The 20894-nt window shown below is 39.9% G+C and overlaps 1 protein-coding gene across 2 annotated transcripts in view; it reads right to left on the minus strand.

Moving 5' to 3' along the window:
* The window catches only part of ANKAR (ankyrin and armadillo repeat containing), a 468018-nt gene that overhangs the window by 101737 nt on the left and 345387 nt on the right, over nucleotides 1-20894 (minus strand). For both annotated transcript variants that reach the window (XM_075829926.1, XM_075829927.1), the window contains exon 18: nucleotides 1298-1420. In XM_075829926.1, the coding sequence (XP_075686041.1) occupies nucleotides 1298-1420 (123 nt within the window). The remainder of the gene's footprint in view (nucleotides 1-1297; nucleotides 1421-20894) is intronic.

A 20894-nucleotide genomic window follows, 5' to 3' on the forward strand; every position in this document is an offset into this window, starting at 1 on the left:
GATGAGGCTAGTCGACGTCAGTCACTGTCCATGGTGCTGAAAGAGTTAACTGATCGGCAGTAACTCTTTCAGCACCCTCGACAGTGCATTCCGATCACCATATCGAGTAACCTGTTTAAAAAAAAAGAGGTTCGTACTTACCGAGAACTTCCCGGCCGTTGCCTTGGTGACGCGTCCTTGGTGACGCGCCTCTCTTGACATCTGGCCCCACCTCCCTGGATGACGCGGGAGTCCATGTGACCGCTGCAGCCTGTGCTTGGCTTGTGATTGGCTGCAGCTGTCACTTGGACTGAATTGTCATCCCGGGAGGTCAGACTGGAGGAAGAAGCCGGGAGTTATCGGTAAGTCAGAACTTTTTTTTTTTTTACACGTTCACGTATATTGGAATCGGAAGTCACTGTCCAGGGTGCTGAAACAGTTTAACTCTTTCAGCACCCTGCACAGTGACTGTCTCCTGCCGGGTTCGGTCAAAACGAGTTCGGCCGAACCCGGTAAAGTTCGGTTCGCTCATGTCTAAGACACTCCGTTCGGATGTTTGTAAACAGAAAAGCACGTGGTGCTTTTCTGTTTACATTCAGTTTGACAGCTCTTGCGCGAATCACGCAGTTCGCACGGAAGTGCTTCCGTGCGACCCTCGTGGTTTTCACGCACCCATTGACTTCAATGGGTGCGTGATGCACGATTATAGAACATGTCGTGAGTTTTACGCAACGCACTCGCGCTGCGCAAAATTCACGCATCGTCTGCACTGCCCCATAGAGTAATATAGGTGCGTACGACACGCGTGAAAAGCACGCGCGTCGCACGCGCGTATATTACGCTCGTGTAAATGAGGCCTTAAAGATGACTTGTTACTTCTACTGACTACATGTCTATGTTAGATAATACTTGTATTCCCCATAAAAAAATTTATTAGAACTTTAGGTTGTGGAGTTCCATGTTTATTCCTCCTAAAAATGTATGAATAAATTGTCAACTGGATTTTACCATTCCCCTTGTGTCCCTACACCACTGTCCCTCTGTCGGCACTGATTGGACATTGTCAGTTTGTGTAGGGACACACCCAACTCTTAACACCCAGTTTTTAATATATTCATAAATTTCCAGGATGAATAACACAGGAATGGAACAATGTAGAGCTCTAAGAAATCATGCACCAGAATTGTTATTTCACGGGGAATACAATTATTTACTAATAATAAGTTATGTCAGGAGAGGTGATAGGTTCTCTTGAAAAATATTGATTGACTGTGATATTTGAGGAAGAACAAAAATCTTGATGAAATATTAAAAATACCTTATCAGATGAATAAAGGAGGTCAAGAACATCGGTAAATGTAAATCCATCATTCTTGTACAATTGACACTGCAGAGTTGAATTTCCCAGAACGATACAAGCAAGAGTACAGGCCACTTCAACCTGTTAATATAAATAAATTAACAAGCCGTTCTATTGAATTAAAAGTTGAATGTACTGTTTCTAACACATTTATTTTAATGTCAATAAACTGGAAATCCACAACTATTCAATTTTTTAAGGACACGTAAGAAAATTAAAGAGATCAACAGTTTGGGAGCCTATTTTCTAAGATACTACGGTAACTATTTTTTCAAAGTATAACTCTCAACGGTCAGCTGGTCCTGATGGTGACTTCCTTTGTGAAGTCTATTTTACAAGGCTGTACATACGCTCATACTGGAATTCTTAAATTTCCATACAGTAGGCTGCACTGTGGTTTAAAGCGTTTTCTTTTCAGTTTTATACTTGTACACCGCATTCCAAATTATTATGCAAATGTTATTTTTCGCTGATTTTCCTAAATAGTCGATGCAAATGACAGTCAGTATAATCTTCAAGCCATCAACCGTTGGAGTATAACGCAAATTTTATTGAACAAATCTCCTAATGATCAAGCACAGTAGAAGGAAGTCGGCACCACTCTCAATCTTCACAGCATGGAACAGGCAGATAGATGCAAGTGGAGTCAGGGTTTCCTCATTTAAGCAAACTTCGGGCGGTGCTCAGCATAAAAACAGACAGTCTTGTAGTATAATATAGATGAAAGAAATGAAAATGCGGCACTCACCCGTTTGCAAATCTTTTTAACTTTATTGTGTCACCTTGGCGAGGATAAAAGCATTACAGGGAGGACAGCTAGTTGTAGGTTACAGCCTGTTTCGCGCTGGAGATTGCGCTTCTTCTGACCTAGTACGTCACTGCTGGAGGCGTTCTTTTAAACTACCAACAGCTGCAGCTTCCATAGTAACGCATGTAGCAACAGTGAACAGCTTCTGGAACACACCCCTTTATGTTAATTTCTTTTCACAAAGCAAGCATCACTTTTACCTTTCAAAGAAAAGGGCTCCATTCACACCTTATTCTGACCTGAAGGCCGCAAAGAAGCAAAACTTCCATCACTGACACATCAGACAACGATAGGTGAGTACGATTTTAAGAAAATATATACATATATATGTAGATTAATTAGAATGGAAACTTTTGATGAATTATTCGGGGGATGGAGCAAAGAACTGTATTCAGTTAAATACACTATAAATAAATAGTTTTATCCTTACATAGCCATTTTTTGTTTGTACACCATAATGGATATGATATAGGAAGCCGTTCATTGTTCCTTTACAGAAAGCATAGTTACACTGTTGTACACATAAGTGAGGATAAAAAGCAACACATACATCATATGTGTGGCAAATTAAAAACAAAAACTATAAGCACAAATATAAAGATTGTTATAGAAAGACTGCCATGTCATTTTTATCATTTAGGCCGGCAGGTCCCATTGCATTGGTACGGATAATCCATCCTGATTCTTTTCTCAATAATATCCTATGTCTATCCCCCCCATTTTCAGGAATTGGGACATGTTCAATACCTGCGAACCTCAATAGATTAGAGTCTCCACCATGGGCTTTATTCATATGGTGGTGTTATGGTATAAATATATGTATAATGTATCTGGGGCCCCAAGGAGTGAAATGTTATAGAGGAGAACATGTGTTACAATAGAATGGGTATTTTAGAAAGGTTAAGAGAGGAAATAGTTTGCAGCTGCTTCTGCCGTCCCTTGAAATTGCGAACAGATGGCGGTCAATCACTTGACCAACCCCCCTAAGCATAAAAGGAAACACAAGGGAATACCTGATTCTCCACCAATGGGCTTTATGGGAAAGAAGGATGTAAGGATTGAATATACAGATGACTCATATGTTATGGAATGTTTTTTGTTCTGACGCTATAAAAGCGACCACTACAGTTAAATAAAGTCAGAAGGATTTTTACTTTGAGAAACGTCTCAGTGTATCTGTTGCTTCTCCGAGCTCGCCCCCCCCCACCTGATTTGAACCTGCATGGAGATCAAGGCGTAACGTGACTCAAATTGCGATCACAGAAATTGGCGCCCGAACCAGGGACTTGACCAGAAGGACGGCACCCCACCTAGGGGATCTCCCGGGACTTGAATGGCGACCACCCGGACGAAGGAACGTGCAGACCACTGCTGCAGCAAGGTAAGAAGACTTAATTCTTACAAACTCTGCTCTGCACCTTCCTGTCTGGTAGGTCACCTTCCCGGTAGTACTCCTGAGGGATAGAGGGGCCACATGAGGGTATTTTTAGTGTAAAAATCTGGTCAAGTCTATATGTAATCCTACCCTCAGGATAAAGTGCCTGATCTCCATGACAGTATTTGTATGAATGTTGTAGAAACCCAGTTTTGTGTCACAAATGCATTTTAGAATAAGGAAATTGTTTTTGGAAAAAAACTTCCGATAATCCGGCAAATTACCAGAAATATGTGTACATGCTTCAGGTGACTACGGGGATTATGATAGGCTAAATTTAAGCCCGGAAATCGAAAATTTTGTGCAATCTGATAATCCGGAAAAATGCCGAAAATGTGTGTACAGCATTGAGGTACTTGCAGAGATTATCATGCACTGATTTTCAGCTCAAAATTCCAAAAGAACAGCTTGATTTTACGTTTGCCTTGTTATTTGGATTAGGAATATTCTTATGGTGCGGAGGGCACGTACTCGAGTGGTGTCTCAGACGAGGGAAGTAAGCTAGTTATAAAAGGACTGTGAAAGGGAAGATTCTCTGGCCAGAGTAGAAGAGTAAGTACGGAAACTAGAACTGTCTAAAATAGATGAGAAAGAAATTCATCTGTCAGTAGCTAAAATCTGTAACAAAATAAGAAGTATCAAGTGGATAAGTAACTGTCGAAAATAGGCAAGAAAGAAATTTGCCTATCAGGAAACTTACCCCTTGAATTACTTAGGGTGTGCCAAAAAAGGCCACCACTTACAGTCACAAGATGAGGAACTTGGTGTTCCTATTAAGAAGTTTCGAGGGGATAAGTAACTGTCTAAAATAGGTGAGAAAGAAATTCACCTATCAGGAAAATTACCCCCTACGTAACTTAGGGTCTGCCCATAGGCGACCACTTATAACTAGTGAACAATGGGGAACTTGGTGTTCCTATTACGAGATGAGCACCCACAAGGACTGACAGCCAAACAGGTAGTAGCAGAAAGAGAAGGTAAAAAGGCAACGCAAGGAACGAATCAGTTAATGAAGGCATGTGGAATGGGAAAAGCGGGAAGATTAGATCGGGAAAAATATAGATGATATAATGAGCAGATCCTTTGTGGGATTATTGTTTAGTTGGTTGTAATTTGGCTCAGTTGGATAGTGAATTAGCAAGCACCTGTTAAAATGGTGTAAATTTATTAGGGGATTGTAAATCCAGAACCACACAGAGTCAAATGACAAAGCAGATTGGAGTAGATGGATTGTAGCATCTTTTAGAAAGCAACAAAGAGCCTACAAATGTATGTAATGTTAATACACTGAAGTAAAAGTGCAGGAGGTTGTCAGAGGAAATTCATATTTTATAAAGTAAAGTTTAAAGCAAAGGAAGTGATAGAAGTAGTAGCTGTTTTAAAGTTGCAAGTGACCTTATAGTAAATTCCCATATGGTATAATTTAGAATCAACTAGTGTGACAAGAGAAGGGGGAGGTGGAGAACAGCTGCTAGTGAGATAAGAAATGTAATCTTGTTCTTGAAATGAATGGACACAACATTAAATGCTGATATAGATATTTTGTATGACTTTGTGTCATATTGTATGTATTAGAAAACAGGACCAGCCGACGCCCGGTAATGGCGTCCGTACCTCATGTTGAGTGTGTCCTCATTGTTGGTGGGAAACCCCCTGCGCACTGTTTCTAATGGGAGAGGCTGCCCCCCCCTGCCCCTGATGTGGCCACGCCCGGCCCATCCAAATCAGTATGAAATAATCACCTTGTTAATTTTGTCATTTGTAGTGTTTTTTCTATTTACAGAAGTTCCAGTCTAGTTCACTGATGAAACAACACGTCATCATAATATAGAGATGGTGGCCGACAGATTGTACGGTTAAACATTAACGTAGATAATTCCTATACAATGGTGTGATGAATGATTGCAGATACGTATGTTGTTTTGCCGGCATTGAAAGTGTTAAGATTGTGAGAGAAGAAGTTGTGAGAAGCTGCGAGTTTGTGACCTCCCTCCCTCCCCCCTGTAGTGTGCTGTGTTTGGGAGGAGGAGGAGGGGGGCTGACTGGGTGCAGTCTGCAGGGCTGATGAGACAAAGGGATCTCAATATGCACTGCTGAGATATATATATATATATATATATATATATATATATATATCAGTAATGTGTACAAACCGAAATACATTTCTTCTCTTTTGCGCAAGCGCTGTTGGTTATAAAAGTTACGATATTTATGTGTTATGATGTGATCAGATTTCATGTGTTTTGATAATTCAGACGTATTAAACTACAGATACTGTGAGACACGGGGGGTTTTGAAAATGTATGTGCCCCCACCGTTATACTGTTTATTGGTTTGCAGTAATTAATGTTATCAGAGATAATATTTTCTGTTTTATTGAATAACTAACTACAATTGTTTTGTTTTTGATTTCACACATGAGTTATGTCATTGTAAAGATAAAATGTTTGTCAGGAAAAAGTCATTTTTGTTTCAGGCTGTTGTACATTACAGGGGGTTAAATTAGTGTTATGTTGAGATGTAGTTGTGAACTCTGCTACATTACTCTCGCAGAGTCCACAAAGGGGGGAAGGGTGAAGGAACTGATCAGGTACAATTGTGGTTTATGTGTAAGAGACCATCCCCCTCCAGCAAAGTTACACAGGAGGCGATGTGACGTCACTCACACGAGTTTTTATGGATTTAGATGAGGGAGAAGGCAAAACAAAACTTGTATATTACTGCTATTCTAACTCAAGTACAACCTAAGCATTTGTCCACTGCAAGACATTTGAGATTAACCTGTGCTCTTCTTCTTCCTGAGCAGGTTACTTTACACCGCTGTACTACATTGAACGCAGCTACCTTACTGCCTTTGGAGCAAGGGGGAGAAGACGTAGGTAAAGTATGGTCACAATTTTTGCCTGAAACTGATGAACATGATTGTATGGCTCTTATGGCCCAGGAAACAGTGGGGTTTGCACATGTAAAAGATACCCCACTCCAAAACCCAGACCTAATACTCTTTGTGGATGGTTCAAGGTATTGTGTAGAAGGATCTTTTCTTACAGGATATGCAGTAACCACCGAAGATGTAGTCCTAGAAGCAGCCTCCTTACCAGCGTCCCGCTCAGCACAAGAAGCGGAGCTTAAGGCCCTGGCAGCAGCATGCCAACATGCAGAAGGAAAGACAGCAAATACATACACTGACTCTCGATATGCTTTTGGGATTGCACACGATTATGGCCCCATATGGAGGGCAAGACAATTTTTGACCTCTGCAGGTACACCTGTAAAGAATGCAGACTTTGTAAAATACTTGATGGAGACCCTGATGTTACCCACAGAAGTAGCAGTAGTAAAAATTAAAGCTCACACTAAGGTGAGTTCACCAGAGACAAAAGGAAATGCTCTGGCAGACGAAGCAGCAAAGCAAGCAGCACAGAAGCTACCCGTGTTAGCAGCCGTATGTCAGATAAACGATCCAGAGGAAACAAGACCAGCTGTAAGCCCGGAACTACTGCAAAAACTTCAAGGACAAGCAACAGAAGAAGAAAAAGACAAGTGGACGGCCCAAGGAGCAACGCTACGAAAAGATGGCCTCTGGCAATGCCAGAATAAACTGTGCCTGCCTAAGACAATGTTCCCAATGATGGCCCAAATAACACATGGAGCGACTCACCAATCAAAAACGGCAATGATGGACTTGGTAAACAAGGTGTGGTATGCTCCAGGGTTTAGTGTGATGGCCAGCAGTTTTACACAAGGATGCATGATCTGTGCAACACATAATATTGGAAGAACTGTAAAAGTACCACAGAAGCACACACCCAGACCTATATATCCGTTCCAGAGACTGCAGATAGACTATATTCAATTACCAAAAGTCGGTACCTATGAGTATGTGCTTGTTTGTATTGATCTCTTTTCAGGATGGCCAGAAGCTTTTCCAGTAACCAAAGCTACAGCCGTAGCCACAGCAAAGAAACTGATCAACGAGGTGGTGTGCAGATATGGAGTTCCAGAGGTGATCAAGAGCGACAGAGGAACTCATTTTACGGGTGAAATCATGAACTATGTGTTGTCAGCTCTAGGCATAAGTCAAGCCCTACATACACCATACCATCCACAAAGTAGTGGGAAGGTTGAGAGACTAAATGGGACTCTCAAATTGAAAATCCAAAAAGCAATGGTAGAAACCGGGAAACCATGGACCGAGTGTCTACCATTAGCCTTGTTCTCAGTAAGATATACGCCCACAAAAAGAACAGGTCTCAGCCCATATGAGATCTTATTTGGGTCGGCTCCCAGATTAGGATGTTATTTTCCACAGGTGCTCCAAATGCAGTATGGTAGACTAACAGATTATGTATAAACGCTGAACAAACAATTGACCAAGGTGCATGCACAAGTTTTTGCTTCCATTCTAGATCCCGATTCAGTTGAAGGGACGCATAAGCTAGAACCAGGAGATTGGGTCGTTGTCAAAAGACACGTGAGGAAGAGCCTTGAGCCAAGGTTTGATGGTCCTTTTCAAGTCCTACTCGTTACAAGCACCTCAGTGAAGCTGGAAGGAAAGGCAAGCTGGATTCACGCCAGTCATTGTAAAAAGGTTCTTCAGCCAGAAGAATGAAGATCTTTGCGGTTGTTGCGGCGGTTGTTGCGTGTGCTCTTATACAAAAAGGCAGAACTGCTACTCCTGTACACGTAATCAGTACAGAATCACTGGAACAGTTCAGGACAGGGTGGGAGAATGCCACAGTGGATAGAAAAGCAGGGTAACTACACCTGTAAGGCCAATGACCCGTGTTATACTACAAATGTGACTACAACCGAAGGGACTTGGAGAAAAGGACCACATGGAGGGACTGTGTACCTTCACATAGACAAAACAGCCAACATTAGCATACAAGAAGAGACGGCTGTTGTTTTGTTGTTATGAACCAGATTTACAGTATCTATAGAACTATACAACCAGTAAAAATAGAAATGAAATGATAAATAAGACTTATGAAAGATGCAACAAGGAGAGGCTCAACTCTACGATTGTAATAAAAGAGACTGATGGGATGATATTATGTATGAATAATAGCGAAATAAGAAATAGAATATATTTTGTATTCTTGATAACAATTTTAAGAGATAGTTTTAAGCCACATATAACAGTACAAAGTCTGGAAAGAATCGCACACACTTGTAAGAGCGCTGTAACCCAACAGCAGAAAAAGAATGTACACTTCAATATTTCCTTCCCTGAATCCCCCAGCTGTCATAGACAAAAAAAGAGAATGGCATGACCCGCTATTAGGAGGGGCAGGAACGGGATTAGGAGTATTGAATGGGATACAGTTAGAAACACTTATGAACAAATTAAACTCAGTGGGAGACGACACATCTACTGCATTAAGGAGAGGTGCCTCATGGTTACCTACTACCTTTGCCTTACAGCAAAAAGGGTTAGCTATAGATGAACTGTTTCTAAATGTTTTTAATGAAAGTATGCTAACCGAATATAGAACATTACAGAATGTATCAACTTTAGTAAATTGGACAGTATGTACGCTTAAAACGATGTGGCAACAAGAACAGATAAATAATTGTAAGAATAAATTGTTTAGTAGTCATGTTAGGCAATGGACAGACATTCTGCCCGTAGGAGAGAGAAATGATACGTGGTTATTGTTACAGCCTGAGTATACTGAGTGTCCACCTAAATGGTGTGCAGGAAGACTAATAGCATTTAATGTGAAAAATCCTACTCTATTATGCAAATTTATTGTTATGCCAATGGTAATGATTGATCCGGTGACATTATTAGGACAATATTGGATGCCAGAAATAAAAGGAACACACATAGATTCTCAAAATAAGACAAGGAATATAGATTTGTGCCAGTTAACAGAGCAAGGATATGTATGTAATGAACAGTCAGAAATATATGAACCCTGTCTAATGCAGCACCAGGATAATGTATGCGCACTCACTATAATCCCAGAAGCTAACCTACAGGTTTATATTGAAGTAGGTCCACAGCATGTATGCTTAATAACTAACGACAAGCAGACCCTTAGCCAGTTTAATCTCATAGGACCATTTTCAGGATGTCTATACAATGTGACGCATTTGACTTGGGGGAACCAAACTATAGTGTTCCTGCCTACTTTAGAAGAAATAATGTCCACTGTATGGGTACCTGAACCTTTGCCCTATGGAAATTTTAGTTTGCCACTGGAAGAGTTAAAACAAGTGTTACAAAAGTCTAAAGACGTAAAGAAATTGATAGCAGCCCATAATGTAACTCTAAGTAAAGTGAAAGTATTGGCTACAATAGCAGCTAAGGAAGTAATAAATTTATCGTCAGCAATAAAAGATGCCAGTGCCCATCACTGGTATGACATATTTACAGGATTTCCCCCACTGCCACTAAGATACTGCATGTGTTATTCCAACCCTTGATATGTTTCATAATATTGTTTATATTGCTTACATGTTTCAATTGTTATACATTTTGTAAAATAAGGGAAGCATTCAATCAGAGGCCTATACATTATGATGAAAGAATGTTGTGAGATTACCCCACCTACATACCTGTGTGAATCAAGTGAAGAAATGGATCGAAGCCTTGCTATCAGGAGATAGAAGTAGCATTGGAATTTAGGTGTTGGTAAAATCACAAAAGGAGGGATTGTTATGGTATAAATATATGTATAATGTATCTGGGGCCCCAAGGAGTGAAATGTTATAGAGGAGAACATGTGTTACAATAGAATGGGTATTTTAGAAAGGTTAAGAGAGGAAATAGTTTGCAGCTGCTTCTGCCGTCCCTTGAAATTGCGAACAGATGGCGGTCAATCACTTGACCAACCCCCCTAAGCATAAAAGGAAACACAAGGGAATACCTGATTCTCCACCAATGGGCTTTATGGGAAAGAAGGATGTAAGGATTGAATATACAGATGACTCATATGTTATGGAATGTTTTTTGTTCTGACGCTATAAAAGCGACCACTACAGTTAAATAAAGTCAGAAGGATTTTTACTTTGAGAAACGTCTCAGTGTATCTGTTGCTTCTCCGAGCTCGCCCCCCCCCCACCTGATTTGAACCTGCATGGAGATCAAGGCGTAACGTGACTCAAATTGCGATCACAGTGGATTAATCTGGGAGCTCCCTCATTTGTTGTTATAGATTTACAGTGTTCTCTGAATCTAACATATAGGCATCTGATGGTTTTTCCTATATAAAATCGTCCACAAGGACAAAAAAATTATATAGACTACGAATTTAGTTTTGCAACTAATAAATTGTTCTATTTTTTGTGTGATACCCCCAAAATTCAATATTTTTGCCTGGAGGTTAAACCTACAGAAGGCGCAATTTCCACATCGATGGTTCCCTTTCGGGATTTGTTTGTCAAGCCAATTATGTTTAATTTCAGAAAATCTACTATGTACTAGATTGTCTTTTAGTGTGGTACTTCGTCTGAACGAGATGAAAGGTTTTTTTATGGCTATATTTCTCAGACTTGAATCTTCTTCGATTAAATGCCAATATTTATAAATCGCATTTTTGATGATTTGTGCTTGACCAGTATATTTGAAAGTAAAGATGAATCTTTTTCCCTCCTTTTCATTCCTATTTTTATATTTCTTTGGTTTTAACAAATCGTTCTGATTTTTCATGAATGCAGTATTCATGGCTTTATTTAATATATCAGGCGGGAAACCTCTTCCTAATAATCGTTTTTTTAGGGCGTTTGCCTGTTTAAGAAAAGATTCATCTGTGTCATTTATGCGTCTTAGCCTTATAAATTGACCGTATGGGATTGCTTTCCTGACGTGTAGGGGGTGGAAACTATCGTAACGTAGTAAAGAATTTGTAGCAGTTGGTTTCCTAAAACCTTCTGTATGTAATATATTCCCCTTGATTGTTAATTTTACGTCAAGAAAGTCTAACTCCACAGGGTCAATTTTACTTGTAAACTTCATGTTCATTTTATTAGAATCATTCAAGTATGTGACAAAAAGTTCGAATTCTGATTTTGTACCGGACCAAACCATAAAAATATCGTCAACAAATCTGACAAATAATTTAATCTTAGTTAGGAATGGATTCAAATGTGTAATGATATATCTATCCTCAAAAACCCCTAAAAAAATATTAGCCAACGTACAAGCTACTGGGGTTCCCATGGCTGTTCCGTTATTTTGTATATACCATTTATTATGTGTGAGGATAAAATCTAAACCTTCACTGACAAAAGAGATGAAGTTTTCACTCTTCTTAGCTAAGGAGAGAACTCTTTTCACTGTATCTACACCTATGTCGTGAGGGATTCTGGTGTAGAGACTTTCAACGTCTATAGACGTGAGGTAGAAATCTTTTTCCCATGAAAAATTCCTAACAACATTCAAAAACTCGTTAGTATCTTTAATGTATGATGGAATACTTTTTAGTAAGGGCCTCAGCAGCCAGTCAATATATTTAGAGAGGGGCTCGGTTAAAGAGCCTACCCCCGAAACTATTGGACGGCCGGGAGGGTATTTTTTATCCTTATGTATTTTAGGAAGAAAATACCATGATGGTTTTGAAGGAAAATCAAGGTACAATTTTTCTGCCATTTTTTGTGATAAGCAGCCGTTTTCCACGTTTTTTCTCAAAAAGGTCTGTAGTTTTTGTTGAAACTTATGAGTAGGATCTCTATCTAAAACTGAATATGTACCCATATCGGACAATTGTCTCAAAGCTTCAGAGAGGTAATATTCTCTTGACATCAAAACAACATTACCTCCCTTGTCCGCTTTTTTTATAACTACATTATTCATATTTCTTAAAAGGTTTAAAGCTTTTTTCTCCCCTTTCGAGATATTACTTTCAGTGCTGTATAGGAGTGATTCCACTTCATTTTTCACTGCTTTTGAAAAAAGGTCTAGATTGCTTCCTGAAAATATAGGGGGTGAAAAGGTGGAGGCAGTTCCACCTTTAAAATAATCTGCCTCGCTTCCTTCACATACATCAATATCCTCTTCCGAAAAACTATCGACTAAGGTTTGCAAACAGGCAGATTCTTCCTCTGAAAAATTTCCACTTACACTAAATCCTAGAGGTCCTACTTTGCAAGGTTTTTCACAATCTCTTCTAACACTGTTATCTGTCGCAAAATTTAAGGTTTTATGCAAGTTTAGTTTTCTTATACCCTTGAAAAGATCTACTTCAAAATCTACAACATCAAAATCTTCTACCAGACTGAAATTTAAACCTTTTTCCAAAAGACTCACACAATCTTTATCCAAAACTAAATCTGTAAGGTTTATTATATTAGTATTTAAATGGTTTTCCCGATCTTCTATTTCTTCCATGTCACTTGTTTCCTTTTCCGTATAGGTCTCCCTTCCTTTTTCTCTGTTTTTTCGTCTACCCCCTCGTCGAATTCGTTTCCTAAAGGGATACTTTGATTTATGGGGATCCTAGTAGAATCGTCCGAAATACTTGAATCAGAATCCGTGGTCCAAATGTCATTATTGATATTTTTTCTTCTTGCAGTGATGCGACTTTTCTTTTTTTGTTGGCGTTTATTCCCCCAATCGAAGATTTTTCCAGAATCAAAATCTTTTTTATCTCTGAGAAATTTATCTTTTTTCTTTTCTTTTATCTCTGCTTGAATAGGAACTAGTTTCTTTTCCAATTTTTTTGAAAAATCATTCATTTGTTGTTCGGTGAATCTAGTTCTCAGTTCTAATTTTGCTTTACACAATTCGGTGGTGATTTGTTCATATTCTTGTTCATTTCTTTTTAAGATGATTTTCATTAGGTTGAAAGAATGGGTTAAATGAGCCTCTTTCCATTCTGCCTGGAAAGCAGGATCTTCTTGATATAGGGAAGCTTCCTTATATGCTCTTAAACCCCTTGGTGCTCGATTGCAGGCAATATATGACTTTAAAGAATTTATAGTCCAGAATAGACGAACTTCCTTTTCAGCAAGTTGATGGATTCTGCAATGCAAAGTTTTTGTGCTTATCACTTGTAGTTCCTCTCTCGAGTTACAAAGTGCAAAAAACGCAACTGCGTCCTCCCTTCCAGCTTTAAAAGCAGATTCATAGGAACTTCCTGCTACTTCCATATTGCTATCCAGATTTTCTCCTTTGTCCATGCTTATAAATAGAGTGTGCTCAAGACTTTAAGAAGTAGTCAATCAGAATAAATCAAGCACAGTAGAAGGAAGTCGGCACCACTCTCAATCTTCACAGCATGGAACAGGCAGATAGATGCAAGTGGAGTCAGGGTTTCCTCATTTAAGCAAACTTCGGGCGGTGCTCAGCATAAAAACAGACAGTCTTGTAGTATAATATAGATGAAAGAAATGAAAATGCGGCACTCACCCGTTTGCAAATCTTTTTAACTTTATTGTGTCACCTTGGCGAGGATAAAAGCATTACAGGGAGGACAGCTAGTTGTAGGTTACAGCCTGTTTCGCGCTGGAGATTGCGCTTCTTCTGACCTAGTACGTCACTGCTGGAGGCGTTCTTTTAAACTACCAACAGCTGCAGCTTCCATAGTAACGCATGTAGCAACAGTGAACAGCTTCTGGAACACACCCCTTTATGTTAATTTCTTTTCACAAAGCAAGCATCACTTTTACCTTTCAAAGAAAAGGGCTCCATTCACACCTTATTCTGACCTGAAGGCCGCAAAGAAGCAAAACTTCCATCACTGACACATCAGACAACGATAGGTGAGTACGATTTTAAGAAAAAAATCTCCTAATGATAACAGTTGTTTCTTTTTAGAAGTAAAAAACTCAAAATGCACTGTTTCAAATTATTATGCACAACAGAGATCAAAACATTTTAAAGGTTGTAAAGAGAACTAAAAATGGTAATTTGTTGAATTTGCAGCATCGGGAGGTCATATTTACAGAAATCAAAAGCTCTTTCAATCAAAAAAAACGTAACAGGCCAAGTTACATGTTAACATAGGACCCCTTCTTTGATATCACCTTCACAATTCTTGCATTCATTAAATTTGTGAGTATTTGGACAGTTTCTGCTTGAATATCTTTGCAGGATGTCAGAATAACCTCCCAGAGCTTCTGTTTTGATGTGAACTGCCTCCCACCCTCATAGATATTTTGCTTGAGGATGCTCCAAAGGTTCTCAATAGGGTTGAGGTCAGGGGAACATGGGGGCCCCACCATGAGTTTCTCTTCTTTTATGCCCATAGCAGCCAATGACACAGAGGTATTCTTTGCAGCATGAGATGGTGCATTGTCATGCATGAAGATAATTTTGCTATGGAAGGCACAGTTCTTCTTTTTGTACCACGGAAGAAAGTGGTCTGTCAAAAAGTCTACCTACTTTGCAGAGGTAATTTTCACACCTTCAGGGACCCTAAAGGGGCATACCAGCTCTCTCCCCATGATTCCAGCCCAAAACATGACTCCGACACCTCCTTGCTGACGTCGTAGCCTTGTTGGGACATGCTGGCCATTCACTAACCATCCACTACTCCATCCATCTGGACCATCCAGGGTTGCACGGCACTCATCAGTAAACAACACGGTTTGAAAATTAGTCTTCATGTATTTCTGAGCCCACTGCAACCGTTTCTGCTTGTGAGCATTGTTTGGCGGTGGCCGAATAATAGCTTTATTCACACTTGCAAACCTCTGGAGGATCCTACACCTTGAGGTTCGTGGGACTCCAGAGGCACCAACGGCTTCAAATACCTGTTTACGGCTTTGCAATGGCATTTTAGCAGCTGCTCTCCTAATCCTATTAATTTGTCTGGCAGAAACCTTCCTCATTATGCCTTTATCTGAATGAACCCGTCTGTGCTCTGAATCAGCCACAAATCTTTTCACAATACGATGATTACGCTTAAGTTTTCTTGAACTATCCAATGTTTTCATACCTTGTCCAAGGTATTGCACTATCTCACGCTTTTCGGCAGCAGAGAGATCCTTTTTCTTTCCCATATTGCTTGAAACCTGTGGCCTGCTTAATAATGTGGAACATCCTTCTTAAAGGTAATGTGTCGCTAGAATTTTTTTTTATTTTTTTTTAGTTAAACAGTTAGTGTATAAGTGATTAAACATTGTTCTAATTTTTTTAATTTTTTCACGAGTCAGGAAATATTATAAATTAGATTCTAATTTATAACATTTCCCAGTGCTAGTCACTAGATGGAGCAATTCCACAAAAAAATCACATTGCTTTATGCTGCAAAATTTGAGAAAACTCACTCGCTCTAGTGAGCTCACAGAATCCCCCCTCCTTTATCCTGGCTAGTGCCAGGAGAAAGGAGGGGATTGAACGGTCAAACCTCCTACACTGTGTGTCGCCATTTTTTGAGCTAACACACAGTGTAGTAGGTTCACATACAGTAGTAAACACACAGTAAAACACATCCATACACAGACCTAACTTACCTGCTCCTGCCGCCGCCGCTCCCTCCGGTCCGTCCGCTCCGTCTGCTCCCTCCGCTCCAAGTGCACAAGTCCGGAAGCCGCGACCGGAAGTAGTAATCTTACTGTCCGGCCGTGGCTTCCGGTCCACAAGAAAATGGCGCCGGACGTCGCTCGGCCGAAGACCTTCAATTTGGACTGTGTGGGAGCGGCGCATGCGCCGTTCTTATACAGACGGCGTACAGCATAGTGGATGGAACGGGCCCCGTTCGCATTCACCATGGGGCTGTATGTGCCGTATTCCATGTCTGTATGTGTCGCTAATCGACACATACAGAGATGGAAAAAAAATGGCAGCCCCCATAGACAAGAAAAAGTGAAAAAATAAAAAAAAGTAAAACACAAACACACAAATAAATAAAAAAATGTTAAATAAAACACTGAAACCAAATTGATATAAAAAAATTTTTTTTCGCGACACTCGTCCTTTAAGTATTTTTCCTTTGATTGGGCACACCTGGCAAACTAATTATCACAGGTGTCTGAGATTGATTACAATGATTCAAAGAGCACTAAGACACAATACCATCCATGAGTTTAATTGAAAAACTAATAATTAAATCTTTATGACACTTAAATCCAATGTGCATAATAATTTGAAACACAGTGTATAATGACTTGTTTATTTAGACATAATTACCCAATGGTACATCAAAATAAATTAGCTCATTTACTTGCCTTTCATTCCACATTAAGATGTTTATTACTACTGTTGATATATTATGGCCCTTTTTAAAATGCACTTTTTACTGTATTTTTCTTACCAAATAAAGAGTTTAAAGGGAATGTGTTGCCAGCAAAACATGTTTTTTTTTTTTTAGTTAAACAATTAGTGTATAGGTGATTAAACATTGTTCTAATTTTTTTTTTTTTTCCACGAGTCAGGAAATATTATAAATTGGATTCAATTGGATTCTGATTTATAATATTTCCCATTGCTGGTCACTAGATGGAGCCATTCCCAAAATTGCAGCATTGCATGTGGTAAAGAAACCACATTGCTTTATGCTGCAAAATTGGGTAAAAAGCCCTCGCTCTAGTGAGCTCTCAGCATCCCCCCCTCCTTTATCCTGGCTAGTGCCGGGAGAAACGAGGGGTTTGAACGGTCTAACCTCCTACACTGTGTGTCGCCATTTTTTGAGCTAACACACAGTGTAGAAGGTTTACATACACTAGTAAAACACACTGAAACACAAACATACATAGAAATCCCTTACCTGCTCCAGTCGCCGCCGCTCCCTCCGGTCCATCCGCTCCATCTGCTGCCGTTGTTCCATGTGCACAAGTCCGGAAGCCGCGACCGGAAGTAGTAATCTTACTGTCCGGCCGCGACTTCCGGTTCACAGGAAAATGGCGCCGGACGGCGCGCATTTCAAATTGAACTGTGTGGGAGCGGCGCATGCGCCGTTCCCACACAGCGGCGTACATGTTAGTGGATGGAACGGGCCCCGTTCGCAGTCCCTATGGGACTGGAGCTGCCGTATTCCATGTCTGTATGTGTCGTTAATCGACACATACAGAAATGGAAAAAAAAATGGCAGCCCCCATAGGGAAGAAAAAGTGTAAAAATAAGAAAAAGTAACACACAAACACACAAATTAATCCAAACGTTTTTAATAAAGCACTAACATCTTTAACATATTAAAAAAAAATTTGTGGTGACACTGTTCCTTTAACATTTATTTGAATGTGAACAACTGTATGAATCGATAAATAGAGGAAGAGTCAGAAAGTTTTACATTCACTAGAATTGGTCTGAACGAACTGATAATCTTGCCAAAATTAACATATTGATACAAGATTTTCCATTTTCCAGAAAACTACGGTTTATTTCTGGACGAAAAATCATCTTTGACCAAACACCACAGAAGCATGCACCAACATTGCTTTGGAAGATGCTAACCGACAACCCTTCACAAATTATATTTCCCTTATTACAAAATTCCACCAGCTGTTAAGGAATTCCCTGGAAACATTTTTTTTTTATTGACTTTTGGCCCTCTCCTCACTTCTATGCTCAAAGGCACAGCAGATATCACCTCTTCACAGGTCAAACTGGACTCCCTCAGTTATTCTAAAAGGAATCTGAATAAGTCCTAAATTATCTAATCCTTAAGCTATGATCTATTGGTAACCAAGTCAAAGAACATTAACCCACATTTGTTATGATACTGTTTATTTCAGAGTTTATATAATTGAAAATTGCATTATATTTCATGGCTGTTAAATTGCTGTAATAGTAGGTACATACAATGGCTGTTTAACCCCTTAGTGACTAAGCCTGTTTTGGCCTTAAGGACCAGGCCATTTTTTTCAAATCTGACATGTATCACTTGAAGTGGTAATAACTTTAAAATGCTCTGAGGGTATGTGCACACGATAGCAGGCATTTACATCTGAAAAGACAGACTGTTTTCAGGAGAAAACAGCTGCCTCGTTTCAGACGTAAATGCTCCTCCTCGCATTTTGCGAGGCTTCTCTGACAGCCGTAAATTTTGAGCTGTGCTTCATTGACTTCAATGAAGAACGGCTCAAATTACGTCTGAAAGAAGTGCCCTGCACTTCTTTTGACGAGTCTGTATTTTTAGGCGTCATCGTTTGACAGCTGTCAAACGACGACGCGTAAATGACAGTTTGTCTGCACAGTACGTCGGCAAACCCATTCATATGAATGGGCAGATGTTTGCCGACGTATTGTAGCCCTATTTTCAGACGTAAAACAAGGCATAATACGTCTCGTTTACGTCTGAAAATAGGTTGTGTGAACCCAGCCTTATTTTTTCAAGCGATTCTAAGATTCTAAGTTTTCTCGTGATACATTGGACTTTAAGTTAGTGGTAAAATTTGGTCAACACATTCAGTGTTTATTTATGAAAAACACCAAAATGTTTAGAAAAATTGCAAAAATTAGCATTTTTTTAAATTTAAACGTATCTGCTTGTAAGGGCGGATTTACAAGAAGGTGAATTGCGTCCGTGCAGGCCGTGTGGTTTTCACGCGGCTCGCATGGACAAATAGAAGTATATGGGGCAGTACAGACAGTCGGTGCTTTTTGTGCAGCGTTTGTCCGCTGCGTAAAAAGCGCAACATGTTCAATATCTTGGCGTTTTTCGCGCATCACGCACCCATTGAAGTCAATGGGTGCGTGAAAACCACGCATGCCGCACGGAAGCACTTCCGTGCGAACTGGCTGTTTCGCGCAACAGCTGTCAAAAGGATGAATGTAAACAGAAAAGCACCACGTGCTTTTCTGTTTACAAACATCCAAATGGCGTGTCATAATGATGGCGGCTGCGCGAAAACCACGCAGCCGCGCATCATATGCTGCTCCCACATGGAGCTGTCAAGTGGCTTTTGCGCAGGCAAAATGCTGCGTGTTTTGAGTGCGCAAAAACGCCAGGTTCGTCTGAATCAGCCCTAAGACAGATAGGAATACCACACAATATAGCTAGTATTTCACATTTCCAATATGTCTACTTTATGTTTGCATCGTTTTTTGAACGTTCTTTTATGTTTCTAGGACGTTACAAGGCTTAGAACTTTAGCAGCAATTTCTCACATTTCCAAGAAAATTTCAAAAGCCTTATTTTAGGGACTGGTTCTGTTCTGAACTGGTTTTGAGGGCCTTATATACTATAAACCCCCTATAAATCACCCCATTTTAAAAACTGAACCCCTCAAAGTATACAAAACAGCATTTAGAAAGTTTCTTAACCCTTTAGGCGTTTGACAAGAATCAAAGAAAATTAAAAAGGTGAAATTTACAAATGTAATTTTTTTGCAGAAAATCAGTTTTGATCCATTTTTTTTCTGTAACACAGAAGGTTTTACCAGAGAAACGCAACTCATTATTTATTGCCCAGATTCTGCAGTTTATAGAAATATCCCACATGTGGTCCTAGTGTGCTACTATGGAAACATAGGCCTCAGAAGCAAAGGAGCACCTAAAGGATTTTGGGGCCTTATTTTTATTAGAATATATGTTAGGCACCATGTCAGGTTTGAAGAGGTCTTGTGGGGCCAAAACAAAGAAAACACCTAAAAAAAGACACCATTTGGCATACCACACCCCTCAAGGAATTTATCAAGGGGTATAGTGGGCATTTTGACACCACAGGTGGGCGTTTTTTTTCTAATAAAATGTATTTTTAGCTCAGAGATAAAGGAGAAAAAGAACCCCAACATTTGTAAAGCAAACTCTTCTGAGTACGGCAATACCCCATATGTGGTAATAAAGAGCAATTTGGACCCACGGCAGGGCTCAGAAGGGAAGGAGCGCCATTTGGCTTTTGGAGCTCAAATTTTGCTTGATTGTTTTCTGGGTGCCATGTTTCATTTGCAAAGCCCATGAGAGGCCAAAACAGTGGAAACCCCCCAAAAAGTGACCTCATTTGGGAAACTACACCCCTCAAAGAATCTATCTAGGGGTATAGTGAGCATTTAGACCACACAGGTCTTTTGCAGAAATGATTGGAATTAGGCCGTGAAAATGAAAATCTATATTTTGTTCCCCTATAGTGTCTTCATTTTTACAAGGGATACTGGAGAAAAAGCACCCCAACATTTGTAAAGGAATTTCTCCCGATTATGGCAATACCCAATATGTGGTCATAAACTGCTATTTAAACACCCAGCAAAGCTCTAAATGGAAGAAGCGCTATTTGGCATGCAGATTTTGCTGTATTGGTTTTTGGCCACCATGTCGCATACGCAAAACCCCTGACCTACGGGAGTAGAGTGGAATCCCCATAAAGTGACCCCATTTTGGAAACTGCACCCCTCAAGGCATTTATCATTTGCCTGGACATATGACAGGGCTCAGAAGTGAAGAGCACCATGCGCATTTGAGGTCTATTTTGGTGATTTTCACA

The sequence above is a fragment of the Rhinoderma darwinii genome, chromosome 6 (genome assembly GCF_050947455.1).
Source record: "Rhinoderma darwinii isolate aRhiDar2 chromosome 6, aRhiDar2.hap1, whole genome shotgun sequence".
NCBI classification, from domain to species: Eukaryota; Metazoa; Chordata; class Amphibia; order Anura; family Rhinodermatidae; genus Rhinoderma; species Rhinoderma darwinii.